This window comes from Thunnus maccoyii, chromosome 21 (assembly GCF_910596095.1).
Source record: "Thunnus maccoyii chromosome 21, fThuMac1.1, whole genome shotgun sequence".
NCBI lineage: Eukaryota > Metazoa > Chordata > Actinopteri > Scombriformes > Scombridae > Thunnus > Thunnus maccoyii.
In genome coordinates, this window is record NC_056553.1 from 914536 (window position 1) to 942009 (window position 27474).

Genomic DNA, 27474 nt, shown 5'->3' on the forward strand with positions numbered 1-27474 from the left:
GTTCACCAGCTGCTGAGCAGGTAGTGTACAGTGGCTTTTTTTTTTACAGCTTTTTCCCTGAAAACGACGCTATGAGAGCGCTTAGAGTGAACCAGAACAGTAAAGTTGCAGCCAGACAGATTAACAATGAGCTGAAACTCACTATAAAGCTCCATAAAGCGAAGAGGAGCTGCAGCGTCACTGATAATTCTCAACACATTACACACTGACAACTTCTGTGTAACGTCATAGCTATAAATCCTATGAACACTGATACAAGACTTTCCTTTTTTCCCAGTTTCAGCACATCCACATAACGTTGATTATGTAACATTATTGATCTAAAGCCGCTCTAATCATCTTTAAAAACAAATTATTATATCTCTAATAGATAGACTTATTTTTTATAATGTACTGTAGTGTAATGTAAAAACTCTGCAGCTCTGCAGAGCTTTTTAGTCTCTATTAGCTGCTAGGTTTAGTTTTGGTTTAGCAACTAAAGAGGATTATTTTTCTCAAAACAGCTAAAACTTGAGTGAGTATTGGACTTAAAGTTGTCAGCTGGACACAAACACAACGGTGAAACAGGCAACAGTTTACAGCTTGTAGTGCTGCCAACCGAAACTTCAATCACTGCTGTTAATTCAAATAATAGTCTGTTCCTTTACAACATTGAACACTGGGGAGGACCCAATGTGCTGTTAAGTTTGTGTTCTACCTGGAAAGTGGAAGCTAATTATTTTAGCTTGCTAATGTTAGCCCTAATTTCCACTAGATGTAACTTGGTTGTTGTTCTGGTTCAACACCTGCTGGAGAAGAAGGGCACTATCACTGCAGATCAATAAATAAAACTTGCAATTCTCCTTTTTTGGGATTTCCTAGCAAAAATACATTTTAATTTCAGTTCAACTTAAATTATTGTTATTATTCTGTTATTATTCTTGTTCAGTGTCACAGGAAAAGTAGTCATTTAAAAAGGCAATGTTTGTGGTGTTAATCTTCATCTGTTAGATTCTTCTGAATATGTCACTATGAAATCCTGGAGACACATTGAGCAGCCGAGTGTCTTTAGAAAAGAGATGAGAAGCATCCAATCATGACGACAGCTAGCAAGCTAACATGTTGACTGACAGCAGGTGTCCTATAAATACGCTCCGACACATGCAGAGGATGTGGTGAAGACGTAGAAAAAACACGGCAGTGATGAAAGAGATGATCACTGAAACAGTCGGCTCATATTTTACAGCAGAACTCAAACACAGAAAAAGTGAACAGACTTCTGTTCTTGGCTTTGTGTTAACAACTGCAGTAAAAGTATTTCATCTCATTTTTGTGTGTGCGGGTGAAGTTATTCACACTTTTTACCAATTTTTAAAAACATTTCCACCATCATCAAATATTATTTTCCAAATTGTTAAAAGTTCTTTCAGCCTCTTCCTACAGTGTCAATTTTGTTTGGTTTCTCTTGGTAATTGTGTTCAGAACAGAATCTGTTAAACCGATTAAACAATTCTGGTTTCAGTTCTTCCTCGTTTGCTGTAAAGGTCACTATGACAAAAGAAAACTTTGTAAACTCGGCCTGTACGTTTCTCTAAAGTAACTCAGTAAAACAATCATCATTGAGGGGGATGCTAACAGGCTAGCAGCTAGCAGACTGTCAGCTAGAGAAATCCTCTGAGCCTTTAGACATTTTTGGATAAAAAATAGTTATCTGTTGAGTAGATTTATTAGTTTAAAATATAATGATAGCACGCTTTTCTTTCACCGTTTTCTAACTCGTGTTTGTGCCTCAGTTCCTGCGGGTCTTCTTGTTCTTGATGGCGCTGAGCTAGCTGGCTAACAGTCTATTGGGCTGAAAACTGAGTGGGGCAAGAGACTAACTATTGGCAAAGTGGCTGGAGGCTAGCAGATAGCAGGTAAACAGGCCAGCGAGCTGCAGAGCCCACAGGCTAACAGGCTAGCTGGCTGGCTGGCTATCTAGTGGGTAGCAGGCTGAAAGGCCAACAGGCTAACAACCTAATGGGCTAACAACATAGTAGGCTAACAGGCTAGCCCTGTCGCGGCTGCCATCAGGACATGATGCCAAACACGGGGTTGTGTCGACAGATGCTGGGGCCGATCTCATCGTAGTCCTTCTTAGAGTGACACACCTGTAAAAACTCCGGCTGGAAACACAACCACACATCAACAACAAACAAACAAACAAACACAAACAATGTTATTAAAGCAAATGGTATAGTTTGTGTATGTGGGGTGTACGTGTGCACTTTTAAGTCTAACTATGAGGGGACTGATTAGAGTCACTTCTTCAAAGGGCTGCTTGAGGGTTAAGACTTTATTTTAGGCTCAAGGTTAGAATCAGGTGAAGGCATATCACTGAGGGTCCTCACAAGTATAGAAGTACAAATGTGTTTGTGTGTGTGTGTGTGTGTGTGTGTGTGTGTGTGTAAGTGTGTGGTTACCGTGGACGCCAGCATGGAGCCTCCAAACCAGACGGCGTATCGCTGCATGTGATGTGTAACAACCTGAACCTCCATCGGCTTTGGCTGCAGTAAAATACAAATACAGAAATCCATCAACTGTCTGTCTGTCTGTCTGACTGTCTGTCTCTCTGTCTGCCTGTCTGTCTGTCTGTCTGACCTTTATCCGTCCTCCACTGAGCTCTTCACTCAGTTTCAGTCGAGCGTCCACGACTCTCTTCAGGTCTCTCTGCAGCCGCCGTCCAAAGTCTCTGAACATAGTGGATCCTCCAGAGAGCACGATGTTCTGACACACACACACAAAGATGCACACAGTTTACACTTAAAAAACATCTAACATACAGTTCTCACACTTTAGTTCATAGTGAAACATCCAATAACAAGCTGTCTGTTTGTCCTGAAACATTCTGATCGTAGTTGTTCTGATATTTGTGGTTGTTGAGTAGAGACGCACCAATCAATCGGCTACCAATCAAAGTTGGATAGTGACCGGCTGACCGGTATCATATATGATTATTTGACAGTCAAATTTACACACATGTACCACACAATAGTTCACGTCGCACACACGGTGGCAGTACAGCCCATACGTCCATGATACAGCCACATACACAACATGTCGTCAATGTGGAAGTTCAACGTGAGTGAAGAAGACTGAAGAGGGTCCTTCAACCTGGTGCACCTTTTATTTTGTTTTTTGTTTTGTTATTTAAAAAGTTAATGTTTTATATAAACATATGATTGAATTTCAAGTTTCCATTAAAGAAAAGTTTGTGCATGCTGTCAATTATAGTTCTGAGAAAGAAAGAAAATATAAAATATAATATAATATTATTCAGTTCTTATAAAGAAAGAAAATTGTAATTGGCCAAGAAAATTGCATCTCTCTAGTTTTCCATCTCTTTGTAGTTCTCTTCTCTCTGTGGTTGTTTTGTGGCATTTAGCAGGTGAACCAGAAATTTCAGGCCCTTGTATTCTATCCATGCCTCTAGCGCTACCTTCAGGACAAGCTTTGGATATTTTTTCTCTGGTGAGACTCAGAGAGGATGTTGTTAGTTCACATTGTGGCTGTAATGAACTCTGCAGCCTGTAGGGGTCGCTAGCAGAGCTTAAGGTGAATCATACAGTCGTATCGGGGTGAGTTACCTTGTAGAGCGGCCTCCTGACGTCGATTGGACAGCTCTGGATGACCTCATCAACAACATCAGAGATGGGCTGCATGAAGTCTGGGTTAGCAAACTGAAAAACACACATTAATACAACATGTACACACATTAACCTCCACTTTTATCACTTATCTGATGTCCTTCCACCAAAACTTTCCCTCCAAAATAATCTTGACCTTTGAATTAGTTTTTAACTTCAGGACAAGTTTCTTTTTTGCTTTTATGAGTTTTATTTTTTACTGAAGCTATTTGACTTTAATTAAACTTTAAATTACTTTGTTTTTAACATCAAGTTAATTTCACATTTATTTTTTAAATACTCAGCGTTATAACGAGGTGAAGCTGCATCATAACAGCTGACTCACCTCAGGGTGGAAGAAGATCTCGGGGCCAAGGAAGCGCTCGTAGCCGACGTCGATGTGAAAGGCGTTCTTACTGACGGCGTTGACTCCACGGTACTGTTTGATCCATTTCCCTGGGTCAGAGTCGTACTTTGTGAACTCCTTCACGATGTCTGGACAGATGTAGCAGTACCGCTCCTACACACACACACACAAATACAACAAATATGAATATAAATAAAATTAAATAAATAGTCAAGTTGTACAGGAGGAGGAGTAGAAGGAGGGAAAATGAGTAGGAACAAAGGACAAAGAGTAAGAGAAGAAGAGTGGGAGGAGGAGATGATGGAGGAAGGTGGTACCTTGACAGCCTTGGCAGTCTCCAGCGACTGCTCTGGAGGAATCCCCACCTCTCGGTCTCTGAGCAGCTGCTGGATGAAGAAGGTGATGTCCCGCCCTGCAATGGGGATGTGCTTTATACAGCTGCCAATCACGTAGCCCTCAGCCTGTGACAGACAGCCACACCGACCAATCAGTGAGCCGCAAGTCTCCAAACAAAGACAGGTATGTTAAATGAAATGTGTGTGTGTCTGTGTCTCACCACAGGGATGGCGTGTGTGACTCCGTCTCCACTGTCGATCACGATGCCGGTCAGAGTTCTCTGTCCGACCTGCCGAGACGTCCAGGACGCCGCCAACGCCAACACCGCCTGACGGAGACAGAGAGACGTTTTACTTCATAACACCACACAGTACACCTGTATATGAAGAGTCTGTCTGTGCGTCTCACCTGCACTGCAATGTAGAGTCCAGGTATGTTGAAGGTCTCAAACATGATCTCAGCCAGGTACTCTCTGTTCTCCGGAGTGTTGAGAGGAGGCTCCGTCTGCAAACATCCACACGCGGCTGTCAGCTGGCAGGTTTTACATTAACAGCAGGTGACGACAGCAACATCAAAATACCATATTAACAGTTCACTCAGGGATTCCTAAAGAACCTCTACAACCTCCCGAAATGGGACTGAGACCTCTGAATGGACTTCTACACTCTCATCAAGAACATCCGGAACCTCTTAAAGGAACCATATCCAGGAGGGGTCTGTTATGGGATTTTCCATCTTTATGGGTTACAAATTGGGTTACAGTGGGTCAAGCCTGGGCCATGAGATCACACTGTAAATCTTGTGCAGGAAAGAGACATTGTCTCCTCTCCTTGAGACTCCAGAACCCTCTGTGATGTTTTAGGGAAAGCAGGAGCCTCTCTGATAGAGGGTATATCAGCATTGCCATGGTTACCAAGGTCAGAGAGGACGCTCCTAGACAACACAGATGGGTGGATGCGTAGTCAGAATGTGTTGACAATGACCTGAAGCTCCATGCAACGTGACCTAAACTGTCACGGGTAAAATGTAGTTCCTTGTTTAGAAACTAGTGAACCAATCAGACAAATTTTTCATATTGTAGGCTGATAAAGATTAGGGCTCAGACCTTCAGGGGACAGAACGGAAAGAGACAGCATCGGAGCAGAACACTCTGGTGTTTACTGTTTTCGGTTCTCCACTTAACCAAGTGCTTCAATAAACATTTTCAGCTCTAAGACATCAAAGGCTCGTGTGTGCTTTTCTCCACTAAGGTGCTGACCATCGCTCAAAATATCCACAACAATATCCAGGAGGGGTGCAACCTGTGAATGAACATCTACACTCTCCTCGAGGACCCTTAGAACATCATTAAGGATCTCTGGAACCTCTTCCAGTACTCCTACAACCTAAAATATTAGGTGTGTCTTGACATCAAACATAGTTCAGTGCTTCCGGCTCTGTTAGCAGTGAACTGAAACTAACCTAACTCTGGTTTAAACTGACCACAAACACACTTTAAAACATGTAGGATGACATTTGTCCACATACATGGAAAATATTAACATACTTATAGACTTATATACATGTTCAAGCACATCTAGAAGTGAACACGGAGTCCTACCATGAGGAAGCTGTGGTCTTCAGGCTCAGCTCGAAGGTATTTGAAGATGACCTGCTCCATGAACTTCTCCATCAGATCCCAGTCCTCTACCATCCCATGACGGATGGGCCACTAACACACACACACACAGACAGCAGGAGGAAGGAAGGAAGGAAACAGAGAGGAGGTTGTGTTGGAGGAACTGTAAATCAGTTTAAAAGCTGATAGTTCATCATCCTACCTTGGTTGCATAGTTGGGTTTGTCTACAGCTTCGTCTCCGATGTAGAAGTCCAGGTCGTCGACTCCTCGTACGAGCCTCCTCTGAGCCTGTTCTCCCACGCTGGCCGACTCCTTGATGGCGATGCCTGGTCGGGATCAGATTCAGAACAGGTACATACACACAAACTAAACTAACTCTAAAACATTAATATAAATATATATGACTAGATGTTTTCACTCTTTTCAGCACATTTTCATATCCTGAGATATTACTCATGTCTGCATGGACAGGAGTGTTAGGTCAAAGGTCACAGTGGTCCAGAGGTGCAGGTGTGTGATGCTTACAGGAGGGCATGATGAACTGTGGCTCTGTGTTTCCAGCATAGCCGATCTTTGTGTACCTGCAGTCAGAAAGATAAACACTCTGTCAGGAAATGATGAGGAAGAAGTTAATGTTTTAGTCTCTGGAACCACAAACTGGATCTGAGGGAAGACTCAAGATGGGTTTTCAATTCAATTTCAGTACAGATAAAAGCTTACTCTAATACTTTATACTGTCTTTCTTCCAATAACTGTGAAATTAAAATAAGAGTTTTCTACCAAAACCCTTTTTTTATTGAACACAAGAAGCCAAAGTCGTCAAACATTAAATGCTGTTAAAACACAAACAGTCGCACAACAACAAAGCTGGAGAAACAACCCAATCAAAGAAACAACATTATTAATCTCAGGTATCTGATGTCAGCTTCCAACATTTCCAGCTAGAAGTGAAATGATAAGTATGAAACAATGTCTATTAACATTTATATGAATTCTATATTGGATATAATACATATGTTTTAATGACTGTTAACCAATAGCAGCTCCCCTCTTACTACTGCTTATATGAAACAGGTGTTTTTTGTTATTTGCACAAGACTTTCTATCATATGACCTTTTATATACATGTTTTTGTGTCTTGACACATGTGATATTTAAATGGCTGTGATGCTAAGTCATGTACATATAAGCCTTATTTCCTTCCTGTGTGTATTAACCTTGTATCTAGTGTTGTCTCTCCAAAGTCTGCTCTGTTCACAACTCAATTATGTTCCTAACACAAAATAATATTGTAATGGTGAATTTATACTCTAAATTCACTCATAAGTCATTAGCAATAAAAAAAAAAAAAGTTTTCTTTCTATTCCAATAAACGGAGAATCTGTACACGAGAAACCACCTGAATAGTAAAAATGACAATAAATAGTCTTAAGAGACAAGAAACATGAGTTTTATCTATCTATATATTTAACACATTAAATATATATTTTGTATTATTTTAACAAACATTCAGATCTAATGGATGGATTTAAGAAAAAAAATCCTGAGTAAAAGCAATAAATCTTTCATATGATAATCTGACTTGTATAAGTAATAAAACATCTCATGTTTACTTTAAACACAGTTTAAGATTAATAATAATAAAATGTGTTGCCTCACAGTCGGCCATGCTTGCTGAAAAAGGGTGTGGCTCTACTGCGGTCCACTTCAGATGATGTGGAACACTGTGATTGGCTTGTAGACATCCAATCAAATAAGTTTGTGCATATAAGTATATGTTGAGACAGATGACAATCATAGATTAGACTTTGGATCAGCCTCTCTGCAGAGATCAGGTTGGCTGAGTCTGTCTTGTCTTTTAAAATGCTTCTTAAAGCACATTTTTACAGACTCATGTCCTCTTAAACTTTTTGTTTTATTGTCATTTTTAACTGTGTTTCTATTCTCTGTAAAGAACTTTGTAAACCCTGGTTGCAGAGAGGTGCTCTATAAATAAAGTTTATTATTAGGGACCAAGCCCAAAAGCCACCGAGCCCTAAGGGCGAGGACCCTATTGTTTTTCGTGTGTTTGTTTATTTCTTTCTGTCTTTATTTATTATTATGCCACTTAAACCCTAAATTTGACCCCTTAAACATGCTCAAAAACTCACCAAATTTGGCACATACATCACGTCTGGTGAAAAATTTGATAAAATGTAAAAATCAACCCCTAAAGTGCCTAAATGTGCTCACTAGCGCCACCTACGTAACTAAAATGGCCGCCACAGCCCGTAGGAATGTCGTAGAGAGATCAAATCAAAACTCAATTATTCGTCTCATCAAGACCTACAAATCATATACTGACACCCCTGACCTAAATCCAACAGGAAGTCTGCAATCTCACTTTCAAAATAAGACTTTGCCTCAATTTTGGACTCTGAACAAACACTATCTCCTCCGAGGGCGTTAATGGTATCAGCTTCAAACTTTAATACATGACTTATGACACTATGCTGAAAAAAGTCGTTGAAAACTTTGTAATAACTCGAACGGTTTGGATTTTATAAGCCCTGAAAGTTGCAGTGCCACATCACCCTTACAATGTAAAGCAATGGGGAGGCAATCTATGGGCACGGACTTTGTGTCAAACAGAGGCTTCTGACATCTAAACTATAAGTCTGACCACTTTCAAACCTGTATCAATGGAATCGCAACAAAATTTCCTACAAAAATATGATTTTCAATGTAAGATTTGGCCAAAGTCATGGGATTTATGAAGATATTTCACAAAAAGCGTACTCTAAAATCCTCCTCTCCAACTGCTCCTGGTGATGTCACTCCCTCAGTGCTGTGAAACATTCCGCAATACACACTCATAAAATCACAGGAGGAGCAAAAAAGACTTTAAAACTCACACTCTAATATCTCAAAAACAGTAAAAGATAGAAAACACATGTAAATTCAAGATTTGTAGGTCAAAGTCTCGTGATTCATTTAAAGTTCAAATGAAGTTTGTATCTAAAACTATGTGGAAACAGTAAATGTTCAAATAGGTGTGGGTTCGTTCACGCTCTCCATTCAAATATATGAGTATTTTTCTGTGTCTAGCTGCATTTACTTACTGTCTCTACACACCTGACAGTACACATTTCAATCAAACTTTCAAAATAAAAGCACACCACACTTGTAAGAAATATCCCTCATTTTTAAAAAGCAAAATGATCTGATCCTGACGGGCCAGAGTGAGAGGTCCCGACCAACGCTGCTTGCAGCTTTAATTTTGATATTATTATCATTACTCTGTTTCATCACAGTGAAGAATAAAAAACATAACTAAGTGAAAGTATTCTTTTAAAGTATTGTTTTCATATCAGCAGCTGTGAGCACATCATCAGTTTAATTTGCATGTGATTGTTCATGACCTGCATGTTTAAAAATCATTTCACCTCCATCTCCCTCTAAATCTTTACTGTTAATTGTAACTTTGTGATTTTCTTCTGCACACTGAGAGCATTTAAAGTCACTGACTGTCTGTTTTTTCCTGCCTGACAGTCAACGCAGCGTGCAGCTCCTGTTCCACTTCCTCCAGCTGTCCCACATTCAGACGCTCCGACCAGAATAGAGCACAGACTGACCACAGATCTGCTGCTGCTGACATCCTCCATCTGTCTGATACTGTCCATCAAACACAGGAAACTCTGATGTCGACCAGATCTCACATATACAGAGAAACAACCGTTAGCAAGAACAGAAACGACTGCTTCAACTGAACATATGAACGCAGCAGCTGCAGTCTGTGTCTCTAATATAATCAGTTTTTATATTGAACATGTTTCTGTGCCTGAATTACACAGAAGTATTCAGATCCTTTACTGCTGTACACAAATCTGTTTTCAGTTTTTGGACTTTTTCTCTAATCTTTGATTTTTGCTGAAATATTGGATCATTTGAACATTTATTGAAATGAAAGCATGTGAGAAGTTTAGAGGGAAAAATCACTATTTGGTGGAGCTGTTAACAACTCATAGACATGTGAAATGTGACTCCGACTACACACTGCTTTTTGTAAGACGTCAAAAGCCAAATAGGTTGGAAACCACTGGTTTCATCTTTAACAATGTGTTGTATTTTAAAAGCTTGTTATATTATCCATTGTGTCAAATCTTCATCTGAAAAGTAACTAAAGCTGACAAATAAATGTAGTGGAGTAGAAAGTACAATATTTCCCTCTGAAATGTAGTGGAGTGGAAATATAAAGTAGCATTACATGGAAATACTCAAGTAAAGTACAAGTACCTCTAAACTGTACTTAAGTACTTGAGTTTACTTAGTAATAAATGTTTACCCCCAACCTTTACCCTAAACTCAACCTAAACTGTAAACACAGAAGGACCGGACAGAAATGTTCTCACTCTAAAGGTCTAAAAATCACAAAAATGTACACATATACACACTGTTTAAAGTGTCCTGACTGAGGAACAACACATTTATATACTATTAATTTTCATTGTTATTACCATACTGGCCTGATAATGACACCCCCCTGCGCCCAGTTACTTTCCACCGATGCTATTACATATAAAACCTTTTTATTTAATCAGGTTTGTCCTGTTGAGACAGACGTCTCACTTTAAAGGGAGACTTTCATAAATGTACTACAGATATAATAATAATAATAATTAACATGAAGTAGTAATTATCTTGAGATTTAAATCAGCTGCAGTGAAGTTACCTACCAACAGAAAACAGCTGAAGTCTGAAAATCTGAACGATTTTTGTCAGTAATGATTATTGTTTAGTAAACACTGCTGAGATGATTATAAAAACAGATTTTATTCGTAGAGTTTGGAACATCAGATGAAGTTCTTTAATTTAATGTTGTTCTTGTCTGACAAACGTTTCACTGCTGCAACAGTATGTGAGTGTCCTAGTTTAGTGTGCACATGGACTCATATATTCATTCATATTCGTATATCTATTGATAGACTATTTATTGATAGACTGCACATATGTTCACTCATCCACTCATTCAGGGAAGCAGTGCAGATATTCAGCAGCTCAAGTGTTTTATTTTATTTTTATGTTTGGTTCCTACCTGAACCTTTCGCTGCTGTGACACCTGGATTTCTCTCCGGAGATCAATAAATGTTTATATCATCTCATCTTAAAGTCCATGTGGGCTGATTTATTTCATCATCAATTCATCTACTGATTGTTCTTTTTTTCAGTTAATTGATTCATCTTTGATCAATAAAATGTTATTAAATAGTAAAATGTGCATCACAGTGGCCTCAAGGTGACGTCTTCAGATCAAAACCCGAAAAATATTCAATTTACGATATAAAACAAGAGGCCGAAAAGACTTTGAAGAAACTGTTATTGATTAAAAAATGACTGAAACGATGAATCGATTAATTCATCGTTTCAGTCATTCAGTCATTAATTAATCAGAACAGATTCTGATTAATCAGAACAGATTCTGATTAATTGTCTGTCAATCGATTAATCGTCTCTGCTCGACCTGCATATTTATTTTGGGTGAACTGTTCCTTTAATAGCAACCAAAACACGCAGGCCTGCACGCGACATACATGATGTTCACACACACACACTCACACACACACACACACACACGCGCGCGCGCGCGTTGTTTATTACACATGACGTCACACTCTTTACAGTGTGTGCATCCATCTGTGCATGCATGCGTGTGTGTGTGTGTGTGTGTGTGTGTGTGTGTGTGTGTGTGTGTGTGTGTGTGTGTGTGTGTGTGCGTGTGTGTGTGCGCGCTCACCCGGTCCCGCAGTCTATCACGCACGGAGGGAGCTGCAGGGACATGTTGTTGCGGTCCGGCCCGCACAGCGGTCGGTGGTCGGTTGTTGTGACCGGATCGGTCCAGACCGGAGGGCGCGAGGCGGAGTTTGGTGCGTGAGATGCGGAGAGAGACCGTCCTCTCGCGCTCAGAGCAGTTCCGGGTCGGAGGGAAAAAATAGAAACACATCTGACACGGACCCGGTAACCGGAGGAGTGTGTGCGTGTGTGCGTGTGTGTGTGTGTGTGCTGCGTTCACGTGATTTCAGCTGCACCGTAAATACTTCAACCAGTGAAAAAAAAACCCAGCTCAACTCCGCCCCCAGTGGTGCTACATGTGATAATAATAATAATAATAATAATAATAATAATAATAATAATAATAATAATAATAATAATAATAATGTTTTTAACCGAGATGATCTCAGCTTACTTTTTCAGGCACAGACAACAGCATTATTATGTTTATTTATTTATTTATATAAAAGTTAGTTGATTTAGTTACTGTTTATAATTTGGCCTTTAATTTTATTTGTTTCTTGTAGCCACCTCATTGTTTTTTGTACTTTACTAACAGTCTAAGGCCCCAAACAGCTGTAGATTTATTAAGATGTTTAAATATGAAACATATTGAATTATGTTAATATTCTTATTAATTGTACACTGAAATAACTGACAAAAGGCCCTGTGTACTTCTACTTCAGAGGAAAACACTGTAAACTATATTTAACAGATAAATGTTACTGATTATGTTGCAGATTCAGATTTTACTCACAATATATAACAATTAAAATATGATGCATTAAAATTCATTAAACTATCAGGTGTTATATAAGAATTAAAAACTCCACCTTGAACAGACATTCAGTAAATTGAAGCACATTGTGCTGATAAAACCTTTCTGTCACTCTTCACTTTAAGTAAAATATTTGAATGCAGGACTTTTACAGTATTTTTAATGTGCAGTATTTATAGTTTGTACTTAAGAAAACAGTTTTGAATACCTCTTCTACCACTGCTGATACCAACATTCCCAGTTAGAGAAAGAGTCAGTCAATCCATCTATCTATCTATCTATCTATAGATCTATAGATCTATAGATCAATCAATCAATCAATCTATCTATCTATCTATCTATAGATCTATCTATCTATCAATCGATCAATCAATCTATCTATCGATCGATAGATATCTAGATAGATATCTATCATCTATCTATCTATCTATCTATCTATCTATCTATCTATCTATCTATAGATCTATCTATCTATCAATCGATCAATCTATCTATCTATCTATCTATCTATCTATTGTTTGGACTTAATGTTTTTTATTTGATCATGTAAAGTTATTTTATATATTTGTACAGATGTGGAATAAATATTGTATGAATAATAAGTTTATTTTTGGAGTGTATGTACAGTTTAATAGACATATCATATATCATATATCCAGCAGGGGGCAGCAACACATAACAACACAGACCAACTGCTTTTTTTTCTTTTCAAAGAAACTTTATTTAACATACAGTCTGTTACATACAAACTCTTGAGGAGGAACATTTAATTCTTATCAATAAAAACTCAAATAGACGATCAGTAAATAAACAAGCAAAGATAGAACAATAATTATTTTATTTTATTTTTTAAAACAGTGTCTATTGAAGTGATTAATAAACCAGCTTATATTTAAAAATGTAGAAATCATCTTTAAAAATACATACAAATAAATAAAATAGAAATACTAGGTGATGATATTTACCCTGACAGACGGATGATAATTACTATGAATACTGCTGCTGTACTGTAGTACTAACCTCCCCATATTACTACTACTACTAAAAGTAATAGGAATGAAAATAATAACAATTCTTCTTCTACTAATAGTACTACTACTACAGCTGTTACTACTACTCATTATAACAGTACTTATGTTTCAGGTACTGTTACTTTAAATACTACTAACATCACTAAAATACTACTGTGACTACTACTACCAATTTACTAAACTAGAATCACCACTACTATTAATAATACTTATACTGAAAGTACTACTGCTAATAAAAACAATACTAACAACAACACTACTAAACATACTGCTACTACTACTACAAATACTACTTCTATTCAAAGTACTACTGCTAATACTACTACTAATTATAAAAAATACTCTGCAAACAGCACTACTAGTATTAATAATACTTACACTAAAAGTACTACTAATAATATTACTAATACTTCTACAAGTACTAGTACTACTAATAATAACAACACTAAGTAATATTCTACTAGTTAGTACTATTAGTACTATTTGTATTATTGAAAATATTACTGCTAATATACACGAATCAGACGTGCACGCTCACATGGGCGCGCACTCGGCATCAGCGAATGAGTGACGTAGAGCTTAATGTTATTACGTCAGCGAAGGAGGCTCGTTGGAGGGGAATCCCGGCGGGGGGGCGTGACCACCGGCTGTGCGTGTGCGTGTGCACGTACAGTGTGAGTTCACTCTGCTTCTGTCCGCCGCCGACACGTTATTACACTCCGGATATCGATTATTGATCGGCGTTTTCCCCGCTGAAGGAGCCTGATGTTGGATCATCTTTGGACTCTTTGTGGAGCTGAAGCGCGTCTTCAGGATGAGGAGCCGATGATCGATACAGCCGCGCTGTGTGTTTATTGATCAGGGCCTCAGATATTGACCGTCACTATCGAGCAGAATCGTTTGGTTTTACATCACATTGTTTCTTCTCTGTTCAGACTTCTGTTCACTTTCAGTTTGTAACGTCACTTCTTTTCAGGAGTTTCATCGACTTCGAAACGTTTTTTCACAGCTGCAGCTCAATGCACGAGGTTTTTATTTATCGATCATGGCCTCAGTTATTGATTACCTGACGCTTCACCCGCAGGTGAGGCTGCAACAACAGTTTCAATCTCAAACTTTGCTGCTTGGAAATGTTTTTGTCTAACGGGATCTTTGACATTTTTAAACATCAGCTTTGACTTTTTAATCACTTTCCTGAACATGGACGTCACATTCCGGACAAAACCCTCTTTGGAGAGTTTGTGTTTTCTTCTTGGAAACGTTTGATCAATTGATCGATCAGCAGGAAATATATAGCACGTTACTTGCTGATGTCATCAGGTGCTGTGCTCCTATTGGAGGATTTGTGGGTGTGGAGGTGACAGGCGGCGGCCTGCAGGGGGCGATGGCCGTCTCGTACGACAGCCGGGACATCGTATTTGATTACCTGCGGTACAAGCTGCTGCGGAGGGGCGTGGCCTGGCAGGCCCCGCCCCTGGAGCGGCCAATAGGCTCTCAGCGCAGACGGCATGAAGCTCCGTTGCCATGGAGATCTGAACAAGCGAGGGCGTGGTACCGAGGAGCAGAGGAAGAGGCCTCCCTGCCAGGTGAGGAAGCTCACTGTGTTGTCATGGCAACAGCTTGTGATGTCACAGCTCCCCTTGCTTCCTGTTCCTTTTTCCTCTCAGTATTATGATGTCACTGTTGTCTGCTTGTTTAGTGATGTCACCTGACTCATCTTTGTTATGTCATTTGTGATGTCATTTGACCCCTCCCACTTTTCATCTCTATGATGTCATCGTAGTCGGATGTCACTTGACTCTTTTTTCTTAGTTATGATGTCACCGTTTTCTGTCTCTTGCATTATGATGTCATTGGAAGTGATGTCACCTGGTCTGCACCACATGTAATGATGTCATTTCACCTGTTCTTGTTTGTTTTCTGCCTTCAGTTCTGTATTTGGCCCCGCCCCCCCGGTTACGGGTCGCGCTGCGGTCTGCCGGTGACGAGCTGGAGAGGCATTACCGTGGCGACCTGACGGCCCACGCGTCGGCGCTGCTGATGCATCGGGACGGCGGGTCGGCGCGGCGAAGCCTGGCGGCAGTCAGGGAGGAGCTGTTCAGGGATGAGGTGAACTGGGGACGCATCGTGGTGCTGATGGAACTGGGCGGGGCTCTGAGCGCCGAGGTGGCGAACACCGAGGGGGCGTGGCAGGTGGATGACATCGCGGGGTGGATGGCGGAGAGTCTGGATTCGCCGCCTCTTCAGGGATGGATAGAAGATAACGGAGGATGGGTAAGAAGACGCTTTCTTTCTTTCTTCACCCATAAATATAAAGTTAGAATCAGGTATAGATTCAGTTGAGGGCAAGGGGTCTCAACCTGAGGGGCGGGACTGTTAATGGGTTACAAGACACATCTGAGGGGTCCCCATAAGAAAACATATTTCTGCTGCAGCCACTGGTGTCTGTTTTTTTTCTTCCAGATTTTCCTTGAATCTTTTTCCTTTTTCCTGTGAATTAATAATTCTACATCAAAAAATTACTCAAAGAATCAGTCAAACTTTATTTAAAGTACCTTTAAAACAAATCAAATGCAATTCAAAGTGCTTTACAAGCAACTCACAAAATGTAGGATGTTAAATATATTAAATATAGATTTAGAGACTAATGCACACTAAAATAAGTAAAAAGCAAAAGAGTTAATTGAATAATAAAGATAATACAATACAAGCAATAAAAATGAAATACTGAAGAAAATAACTAGATTATAATAAAAGTTAAATGTCCTAAAAAATACAAATAGAATAAAATAAAATAGGTATATAATAATAAAACCATAAAGTTATAAAACACTGTATAAAAGCAGATTAAACAGACAAGTTGATTAGAAGGAAAAAATCACTTTGGTTGAAACTGAAGAACAAAAGCAACTTGTGACTAGAAGCAAACAGGACTTTGTTTTAATGTTTTCATAAGAAAATGGTTCAGGGTGAGTCCTCACAAGGATAGACATACAACGGTGTGTGTGTATGTGTGTGTGTGTGTGTTAAGGGAGATCAGATATGACACTGCAGACAGCGAAAGAGAGTATTTTGGTTTGAATGCAAATTATATGCAAAGTGCAGAAAATCCCTAAAACTCTGCAGAGAGACTGTGTGTGTTTGTGTGTGTGTGTGTGAGTGTGTGTGTGTATGTGTGTGTGTGTGAGTGTGTTTGTGTGTGTTTGTGTGTGTTTGTGTGTGTTTGTGTGTGTGTGTGAGTGTGAGTGTGTGTGTGTGTGTGTGTGTGCGTGTGTGTGTGACAGTTATATTTCAGAGCGACAGGTATACAGACAGACAGAATCGTTGTTTTCAACATGAACACCAGTGAAGCTCATGAAAGTGAAACAGCAGCTTCTTGATGCTGAATATTTTTCTCTGATTGAAACATGAATCTGTGTGTTTTTGGAATGAAGGTCAAACTGAACAACAGTCTGAAGAATCGTTCAACATTTTAGAGAATAAACAACAAATCAATTAGTCAAATAAATTATTGACAGATGAATGAAAAGGTTCATTAGCTGCAGCTCAGTGTTAATTTCAACTGTGATGAGAAACAATGACAATAACAAAAAGCCTGAATGTGAAAACTAGTTAACATTTTCTTCAAAGGACTTAAACTGAACTTAAACCAGGCAGCAAAAAACGCCGCTGGAGCCTTTATGTCCAAATTATTAGTAAAACATCTGCCTTCATGGCCCCCAAAGTACATGATTGACCTGAAAAAGATGTTTCACAAACCTGATCAAAAGCCAGCAGCCAGTTAACTGGTCCAACTCCAGATATCTGATGGGAAAACCTAACATGGCCACCTGCTGGATAACTGACACAACCTCTAAAATTATGAGCCATGAGCCTTCAGGTGAGCCATCATTCGCTGCACTCTGATTGGCTGACTAAAGATGCAACATGTGACCTTCATGTTATCAGACTGTTCTCAGGTCCAGTCTAAACTTAGTACACACCAGAGACCTGGAGCTGGTTAAGACCAGACCTGACACCAGCAAAGGATTCATATGTGACTGAAAAACATTAAAAAGTCAAACAGAGTCTGATCAGTGTGTGAGACCCCTGAAAACAGCTTTTACAGGCTTTTACTTTCTATTTAAATTCTCCCCTGTCGCTGTGGTTTCCTTCAGTTTTATTTACTGCCTGATAAGAGGTGAGTGTGATGTGTGTGTGTGTGTGTGTGTGTGTGTGTGTGTGTGTGTGTGTGTGTGTGTGTGCGCGTGCGTGTGCGTGTGATATATGTGTGCGTGTGTGATATGTGTGTGTGTGTGTGTGTGGTATTACCTAGAAATATCTTTCCAGGTAATCGGTGTGGTTGAGTTTCCGCCTCAGGCTTCAGATCAGCTGACAGACTGTTTCTGTAGAACTCTGTTCTAAATAACAAGGCGAGCCTTCATACATCCATCAGTTTTCAGTTAATTTGACAGTGACAGTAGTGTGAGCAGGTTCATTTTTGGACACTTTCTGATCAACCCTCAGAGGGCAGTTTGAGGGTTAAGGTCAGATTTGGGGTCAGTATTTAGGTTCAACAGTGGGATAGTTTTTCTCAGTGCTGCTTATACTGTACAGGCGCAGTGAAAACACATCTTAATATGTTGTTAATATGTTTTGTTTTCTTTATATCTTTTAATTCATTCAAGAATAAAATTGGTTTATAAAACAGACTGGGTTGTATCTGAGGGCATTTGTCATAATTCCCATCAGTAAGTGCGACGGCAGGTTATGTTTATACATACTAGCAAAAAAAAAGACTCTTAAATATAAACATATCCTGTGTGTTACACTACGAGAATAGAAATGTTACTGATAACTTATCCACACTCAATAAACAGCGGCCTGCTTCATGACCCCAAAGTGCTGTTACTGACACAAATCTGTTCCACTAAATGATGTTATTCACCTGGTAGGTTTGTAAGATGTTAACATATTTACTGGGGTTAACATGAGCCTTGTGTTTACATCATTATCTACAGTAGATTTATGGAGAATAACGTAAAAGATTTGATGTCATCTATAAGAGGCAAACAGCTTTTTGTTGTATGATCACAGGCTGCTATATGCCTGCCACTGGTTTAGGGTAATGGGCTGGTAAATGCATTATTTCAATGAAGGTCCTCACAAAGATAGAAGTACAAACATGTGTGTGTGTAGCTCTAAGAACCCAGGCAGCGGTGAGTAGAGCTGCTTTCTCAGAATTGAGTAACAAAACTTTCCATTGAGACGCTCAGATACAGACCGAGTGTGTGTGTGTGTGTGGACAGATGGATGATGTTTGCTGACACTAATATTCTTTTTAATGTGTTTTAAAAAATTAACTAAAAAAAACTATCCTTGTGAGGACTCTTATTGACATAACGTCATAACCCTACATAACCTTAACCTGAACCATCACAGCTAAATGTCCAGAGGTGGAAGAAGTACTCAGATCCTTTACTGCAGTAAAAGTACCAACATAAAAATGTAAAAATACTCCATAAAAGTCCTGCATGAAAAATCCTACTACAGTAAAAGTACATAACTATAAGTACATATGAACTTGATGTAAAAGTACATATGTATTATGAGCTTGATGTAGTTAAAGTATTGCAGTAAAAGTACATAAGTATTATGAGCTTGATGTAGTTAAAGTATTGCAGTAAAAGTAGTGGTTTGGTCCCTCTGACTGATATATTATTATATATGACATCATTAGATTATTAATAGTGAAGCATCCGTGTTAGAGCAGCATGTTACTGTTGTAGCTGCTGGAGGTGGAGCTAGTTTACACTACTTTATATACAGTTAGCTAGTTTAGTCCAGTGATTCCCAACCTAGGGGTCAGGCCCCTCCAAAGGGTCAGCAAATAAATCTGAGGGGTGGTGAGATGATTAATGGGAGAGAAAAGAAGAAAAAACAAAGTTCTGATACACAAATCTGTTTTCAGTTTTTGGACTTTTTCTCTAATCTTTGATTTTTGCTGAAATATTGGATCATTTGAACATTTATTGAAATGAAAGCATGTGAGAAGTTTAGAGGGAAAAATCACTATTTGGTGGAGCTGTTAACAACTCATAGACATGTGAAATGTGACCCCGACTACACACTGCTTTTTGTAAGACGTCAAAAGACAAAAAGGTTGGAAACCACTGGTATCATCTTTAACAATGTGTTGTATTTTAAAAGCTTGTTATATTATCCATTGTGTCAAATCTTCATCTGAAAAGTAACTAAAGCTGTCAAATAAATGTAGTGGAGTAGAAAGTACAATATTTCCCTCTGAAATGTAGTGGAGTGGAAGTATAAAGTAGCATCACATGGAAATACTCAAGTAAAGTACAAGCAATCTTACTTAAGTACAGTACTTGAGTAAATGTACTTAGTAGTAAATGTTTAACCCCAACCTTTACCCTAAACTGAACAAGGACCGGACAGAAATGCTCTCACTCCAAAGGTCCAAAACTCACAAAGATGTACACATACACACACTGTTTAAAGTGTCCTGACTGAGGAACAATACATTTATATACTATTAATTTTCATTGTTATTACCATACTGGCCTGATAATGAGACTCCCCCTCCCATAACCCAACAGCTGCTTTTGAATGTAAGAAACATTTTCTTTGCATTTACTGTTAGGAGAAGAACGCCTTCACAAAAGTGATGTATGAGAGAAGATTTAAGGGAAAGATGAAATGATGTTAATATTAGTGACATGATTGACATTAAGTGTGTGTACCTCACTGTGCCGGGAAAACAGTGTGCTTATTTCTGGTCTGTCCAATCAGCAAAACACACACACACACACACACACACACATATACACACACAGTGTGACTCATGATTTCAGAGAAGTGTGACTCAGTGTGGATTGATTTTGAACTTTCAGTTCATAACTTGTTTGATACATTTATATGTTTTATGTTGTTTTTTTGTTTGTTCTTTATGTCGGTGGTTAAAAGACTACAGTGTCACGTTCATGTTGTAATTGTGACCCTTTCACCGTCAGCTCGCACTGCCATGACAGAGTAATGGAAAGATAACTAACTTAGGATTCACAATGAAAAGGCCATTAACCACAGATAACAAGTCCAGGGTGCTTATGAGGGATGGAAAATACAGCGTATAACATTTCACAGCCACCATAAATCCGCCATACACCTAAATACAAGTTTAAATTTCAGAGTATTAAAAAACTGTTTAGCATGTCCCCACTTTACAAATATGTCTTCACTTTACAAAATGCAAAATGCCGTTGTCTCCTTTATACCAAACTGCTAAATTAGCCTAGCTGCTGGTGTAACTGTTTAGAGCCAATGCAGAAAAAGTAAAACTACAAAACATGTTAATAACACGTTATAATAATAATTATAAAATATAAATATCATGTGAATAACTAATTACTGACCAAAATGTCAGATAGAACCAGACATAAGGCCATAATGTGGTGACATGAAACCAGGGTTTATTTTGTGTTTTTTAAAGACCCGTCTGTCAAAAACAAAGACGTACAGTATGTGTCAGAGGGTTCTCCCCTAATCATCATATTACTGTTCCACATCAGCACACACACACACACACACATTCAAAGATGACACTACTGAAGAAACACACTTAAATGTAGCTTATTGTGTAGCTGTCAGCAGATATAAGTGTTTATTAATGTATTAATCAACAACTATAACTCCTGTGGACACACAGAAGTGTTTCCCACTGTATAAACAGATAATAAATGACAATATAGTAAAACTCAGTGGTAATAATATCAAATATGTCTTCATAGGAGAAGTTACAAAAAATACTGTACATTAATAAACACTTAAAAGTCCTTATATCTTCTTAAAACTTAATTAATGAATGTTTTTATACTGATTATTAATGACTATTGATTATTAATGATAAATAGGGAGACTTAAAGTAAAGTGTTACTGTGTGAACAAACATTATACAACAGGTAGTTCCAAACAAGCAATCTGATTGGTCAACTAGACATTTAGAACGTGCTCAAATCAGTATGACAGCACACCTAGCTGTGCTCAAATTAAAAAAGTGTCATTAATAAAGATATTACTCCGCCATTCATTAGAACTACAGACCGTGACATCTTGCTAACAACAACAGTCACTCCTCGGTAGACGATTGGTGGTTGATTTGAATTGCGGAGATATGTGAACTTGGCAAACTTGTTTTTTTCTGTTGTTATTTTCAGCCATAACTGTAACGTTTGAAGTTATACAGTTAAACACGGTGGTCCGACCTATCTTATGTTTCTGCTGGCTTTATTTTATGTACTGTGTTGCTTTGCTCGTGTCTGTGGTTTGTTTTGTTTTGGTTTGTGGGGGATCTGTGGTGAAAACTCTGAGTGGAGTTTTGAGTTGACTTTCTTTAATGTTTGTGAAACTGGATTGAACTGAACTGATTAGGGGTTGTGGGGAAAACAAAATAGACCCTTCACCGCGTGGATTGAACTCTGAGACTGTGAGACGAGTTACACACTCTCACACACACTGAAAAACCCAAACCCTTCTCCACTGTTACCGTTACCCGGTACCCCCAAAAACAGCAAAACTTTGTCATTTTCCCTTTAGTTGAGAGTCTGTCTCAGCTTCCACTCCAGCATCCTCCATCAGCTGTGCTGGTGACACAGCGCTACTAGCTTAAAAATATATGTGAAGTTTGCGGACATAGTAGCTAAATCTGTCCATGGGAAAAAAAAAATTTCAGCAGATATCTTAGTTACAACAAGACTGAGCTAGCAAAGCAGTTTTGTGTTCATATGTGAGGTATTTATTCAGTTTGAGAAATCCTACAATCTCTAGAAAGCATTAGCTGAAGTTGGCTGGCTGAGTCAGCAGGGACTAGAAATCATCTGTTGCTAGGTCGATACTAAGGGTCGGCCTACTTGCTGGAGTAGTGAGCTACTTCATTACATAGGAGTCTACTGACATGAGTCATTGTTTTCCAGTAGATAATACAAGCAAAAAGATTTTTATTTTTAGAGCGAATTGCCTCACAATATGAATACATTTTGTTTATATCTTTTATTTTGTTGGTAAATGTTGTATAATCACAACATTACACTCGAGGGTGTGCTTTACCTTTATTGTTGGCACAACAGTGATGCGGTCAGGAATGAGGTGCTTGCTCTGAGTTCCGTAAGCTTCACTATCGTGCCAACACCGAGAGTAAAGCACATCCTCTTGTGTAATATTGCTTAATTAATGTCACCTGCTTTATAGATTTTAATCAGGAGATTTAAAGACTTCTTGAGGGTTCCATCTGGTTTTACTACTATCCTTAAAGGACACATATTCTGCACATTTCCAGGTGTATATTTATACTCCAGGGCTCTTCTGGAATATCTTTGCATGATTTACAGTTAAAACTCCTTATTTATCTTACTAGTGCAGTGCCCATTCAAAACATGTCTGTTGGGAACGGGCCAGTTGTTTGGCCTCTGGCCACTGCATCAATGCATAGAAAATTAATACAGTTGATGTGAGGAGTGAATGAGTAGAAACACCGACAACATGAAAGAAACTAACATGTTATTAAACACAGATGTTATAAATAATAAGTACTCTTTAGTAAATAAATGCTCATTTTAGTTAAAATAAGGGCTACATATAAAAAAAACAAGAAGTGTGTCCTAAAATAAAGTGGATTGATCTTATGTGGCTTTATTTTCTGTGTCTTCAGTTCAGATTTGAGTGGGTATGTAGTATTTCCTTCGTTTTACGCACATCTGTAATTGTGTATTGGGCTGTGAGCACTTCCAAAACGCGGTTGATCTATGCTCAACCATGTACCTGAATGCCCTCTGTTTTAGACACTTGCTGCTAATCTACTAAACGTGCTGCTCACGCTATGTTTGCTCCAAAGATTTGTGCTTTGTCTGCAGTGGTAATTCACAATTGCCTCGGTCTCGGAGCATATGAGACAAGCTGGTATTTTCTTCATCTTATGTGTGTAACTACAGGCACTGTATATCAGGCTCTGAGCGCTTCTAAAACACAGGTGACCAACACCCAACAATGTACCTGAACACCTCCTGTGTAGTCACTGCTGAGCTGCTCAATGTGATGCTAATGCTACGCTTTCTGTCTAGACAGAGTAATCATTCTTGATTAAAAGCTCTGTTTTCTCTGTCTACTTTTCTCTCTTTAGAGCTCTTTTCTCTGACTTGTGTCACCCTTTGCCTCTGGTCTCCCTGACATGCTTGAGTTGGTAAAGCCCTGAAGCGAGTGGCTCATTGAGCGCTGCTTTATTCAAAGCTTATTAATGTTGAACGCATTGCTTGTACAAATTGCACCAAATTTGACACTGCTCTCCCTTTGTTCCCCACCAATGCACCTGCCAAGTGTGGAGTTGATCGGATGAACGGTTCAAGATATACGTGAAGGACATACAGACAGAGATTCCTTCATTTAGTAGATAGATACAGGCCCTTTATGCAGCCCCTCAGTTCAGCCTCTGTCTGAAACAGGCTGTTTTAGCTCCTGTCTCTTTAAGGCGCAAGTTTCTGAACTTTGACCATGTTTAACAAAAAGCAGAATGCGTCCTCTTTAAAGCAGAATAATTGATTTTTTTGTCAACTCAAAGGCAACAGAACAATCTTAAAACACAACGTGGAATTAAAATCTTAAAAAGCAGTTTTGGCGAACATGTTAGCAAACAGCTGCTTCCACTTTTTAGCCTCTTTTAGCTCCAAGCTCCCTTTTAGTTTTGGTTTTGCTGCACATTTCCTGTCATCTGTTTTCTGATGAACCCACTGTACACCACTTGCCCAACAACAAACAGCAGATACACAAAGTTAGAGACAAGCTGATGAAGAAAGTGGAATATTGAGCAGCTAAAGAGCCAGATATTTTCTCTGGAGTTGGTCGAAAAACAAACTGGAGCTAAAAGGAGAGAGAATATTGGACTTAGATTCATCAGGCAGACAGATACATGTTGCTGTTTGTCTACTGGATATGGAAGTAGGCAGCTGTTTGCTAACATTCTTTCTTCATAAGAGGGTTAAAAAAGCAGATTGTCAAACCACCAGAGAAAAATATGTGTATAAAAGCCATCAAGAATAAAAAAGAAAAAACACTGATTCAGTTTGTTTCCTGTCCATCTCTGTCTCTATCTAATTTTCCAGGATGCCTTTGTGGAGTTGTATGGTGAGTCCAGACCTCCGGTCAGTTTCTGGTCCCTGAGGATGGTGTTTGGACTGGCTGTACTGGGAGCAGCTGGGATCACGCTGGGAGCCCTGTTCACCCAGAAATAAATCCTCCTGGTTCGGGGTTCGGACTGATCCAACCCGAACCAGTCCGATCAGCTGCAGTTCCTCTAATGTTCACTGGATGCTGCTGTGATCAAACTCTGACTGTATTGAAGTGAATGAGAAAACCCTCAACTTCTGTCTACAAATACAGGGTCGGTTTTTACACAAGTTCAGTCTGATGTCAGTCTGAGGGCAGGTTTCAGAATCATTGATCCAATAAGAAGATGTTATGGTCTTTGGTCACAGTCACTGCTTGCCCGACCATCTTCGGCTCCACTTTGCAAAAATTGGGATTATCTGTTCACATCTACGACATCACCAAACCTTTCATTTTAAAATCATAGCGGTGAACTGTGGAGTAAGAGTGCAGAAGGTAAAAACTCAAAATGTAATGCGGACAAGTGCTACTTCTGTTTGATGCAAACAGGTTGATGGGCACTTTCAACAGCAACAAGAGAGATGTTAGCCAATTCTAGCACGGGATTGGCTCACGATGGGATGGATGTTGTTTCAGATTTAAGTTCAAAGGTCTCACTGAGATAGATGTGGAGACCAGGAAACTGTTGGGATGTCCACTGTCCAAGAAAAACAACCTACTTCCAGAGAGTTTTTAAAAAAATGTTGTTTTAAAGCTCTAAAGGAAAAAAAACCTTGCAGGAAACAAAGAACGGCATGAACTCTGCTGCATAATATCCCTTTATAGACTTTCTAATTTCATTTGAGTTGAGAAATTCACTTCCACCCTCTTCTGTTGATCAACTATCAAAATATACAGAAAAAATAATGTTTAAAGTTCCAAACCCTTCAGATTTCAGTCCTGGTTGATTTGGCGTCACCTGGTGGTTAAGTGATGGTAACAGCAGACATGTTTCTCACTGAGCTGCCCCTTTGTCAGAAATACAAGAGACAAACAGCAACTGGTGTTATCTGTTTACAGAGCAGCCAAACAATCTGAGTGCTGAAAGGACTCGTATCACGAGTGTTTAATAAAGGAGAAGATTTTACACTTAAGCCTAAATGTTCTGTTCTGGATATCTTTTGCTTGTATGTGATATGTTGTTGCCTGTTTCTGTACATTATAAACTCATCTTCTTTCTGTGTACTTTCTGTGTTCTTTCTGTGTACAGAGTTTGCATGTGTGTGGGTTTCCCTCTCACAGTCCAAACACCTGCAGGTTCAGTTTCCACTGCGGGAACTCAACACCTGGAACTTGGAGTTTCCCATTACCAGAACTTTTACCAGCCTGTGACTCTTAACTGTGAGGTACCAGGTTCTTCCTCGTGTTTCCACTGTCATATCGTTAAAAAGGCGGGATGACTACGTCTGCACTGCTATGGTCTGTTTGGTAGGAGAGGCACTGGATATTGATTTTCCTTCACTTTTACACATAATAACTTTTAAATGTTAGTGTCATTACATTAACTGAAGGTTACATGATTTTCAAAACTAATTACTTTATTATTTTATTAATGCAGTGCTACGAGCTTTGGTAACCCAGTTAGTACCCACAGCCTCTTCACACATTATATATACATTCACGAATAAATAGTATAAGTTGCAAACAATGCAAAGTTCAAATTACATCTGCTTGCCCAATCATAATAGAAAGCACTGCTGTCAACCCCTAAAAGTACCTGAACTTTTAGTTAGTAGGAACTCGTCCTCAAAACAGTTTGGGAACCATGGAAACAGAAAAAGAAGCAGAGGCAATGGATATACATTAAGTTACATTTTGTTAAGTTCCTGCAGTGGCAAATTGCCTGTAGGTGTGAATGTGAATGTGATTGGTTGTCAGCTCTGTGATAGACTGGCGACCTGTCCAGGTGAACCCACCTCGCACCCACTGTGAACTGGTACACACTAGAACCTTATTTTCCCAACACAATCTTTGTTAGGTGAGCTCTGAACCAAGGTTGCACCAAACAGTTATTTTCTCCAATCAGTCAGTCTATGAAATGTACAAAATTTAATTACAGACTCTGCTGTTGCTGTTGTGTAAATGCTAGTTTACTTTTTCTGGGGTAATATTATGTATTTGTTCACAGTTTGTTTATTTGTATCATAAACTGAAGCTTGTTATTGGATTTGAATGAATCCTGTTGGTTTGTGCTTTATTGTTTTCTGCACTTTACATTGTTATATTTGTTCCAGATGTAGTTCAGAACCACAGCTGGAACATTTAGAGAGTAAATTTGACTGAACTGAAAGGCAGTGTGTGTCCTCACAGATTTATAAAAACTGACACATGCTTGTGTAAGGTTTTTGTGTGATTTCAACATTTTTCAAATTATTCTAATGGTATAAAATTTAGCTTTTGAAGTTTTATTCTTCTAGGAGTCACAAAGTCATAAATGTTCAATACGATGATGATATTATTGATGAAGATGATGATGACTGTGTTGTAATGACGATGTTATGATGATGTTGATGAAACTGCCTGATAAGGATTTTAGAAGCAGGAGTTTTGCACTAAGGTTGATTTTTAAAGTCTGGACCACAGAAAAAAATGAAAAGGTATTAAATTAGATTAAAAGTGGTTGAATGGTTAAAATACTACTGCTAATGTCAAACAGACACCTTCTTTTTTAGTTCCAGTTTGGTCCCGTATTCTCTCAGTC

The 27474-nt window shown here is 38.9% G+C and overlaps 2 protein-coding genes across 3 annotated transcripts; one reads left to right on the plus strand and one right to left on the minus strand.

Annotated features, from left to right (window-relative positions):
• Positions 1-134: 134 nt before the first annotated feature.
• actr3b (actin related protein 3B) lies at positions 135-12008 on the minus strand. 2 transcript variants are annotated; one of them, XM_042399501.1, is made up of 13 exons: positions 11740-12008; positions 9474-9643; positions 6492-6547; positions 6168-6292; positions 5948-6058; positions 4756-4851; positions 4568-4675; positions 4329-4472; positions 3991-4164; positions 3606-3698; positions 2620-2745; positions 2442-2525; positions 135-2144 (listed from the first exon to the last, which is right to left on the minus strand). In XM_042399501.1, exons 1-13 carry the CDS (start codon positions 11944-11946, stop codon positions 2049-2051), a joined length of 1590 nt encoding a protein of 529 aa, XP_042255435.1. In that variant the 5' UTR covers positions 11947-12008; the 3' UTR covers positions 135-2048. The 2 variants fall into 2 exon arrangements, with proteins under 2 accessions (XP_042255435.1, XP_042255436.1); XM_042399502.1 differs by lacking the exon at positions 9474-9643 and having other exon boundaries at positions 11740-11874.
• Positions 12009-14038: 2030 nt separating this feature from the next.
• Positions 14039-25958, plus strand: LOC121888131 (apoptosis regulator Bcl-2-like). The gene is made up of 3 exons (XM_042399509.1): positions 14039-15169; positions 15514-15857; positions 24731-25958. Exons 1-3 carry the CDS (start codon positions 14968-14970, stop codon positions 24857-24859), a joined length of 675 nt encoding a protein of 224 aa, XP_042255443.1. The 5' UTR covers positions 14039-14967; the 3' UTR covers positions 24860-25958.
• The last annotated feature ends 1516 nt before the right edge of the window (positions 25959-27474 follow it).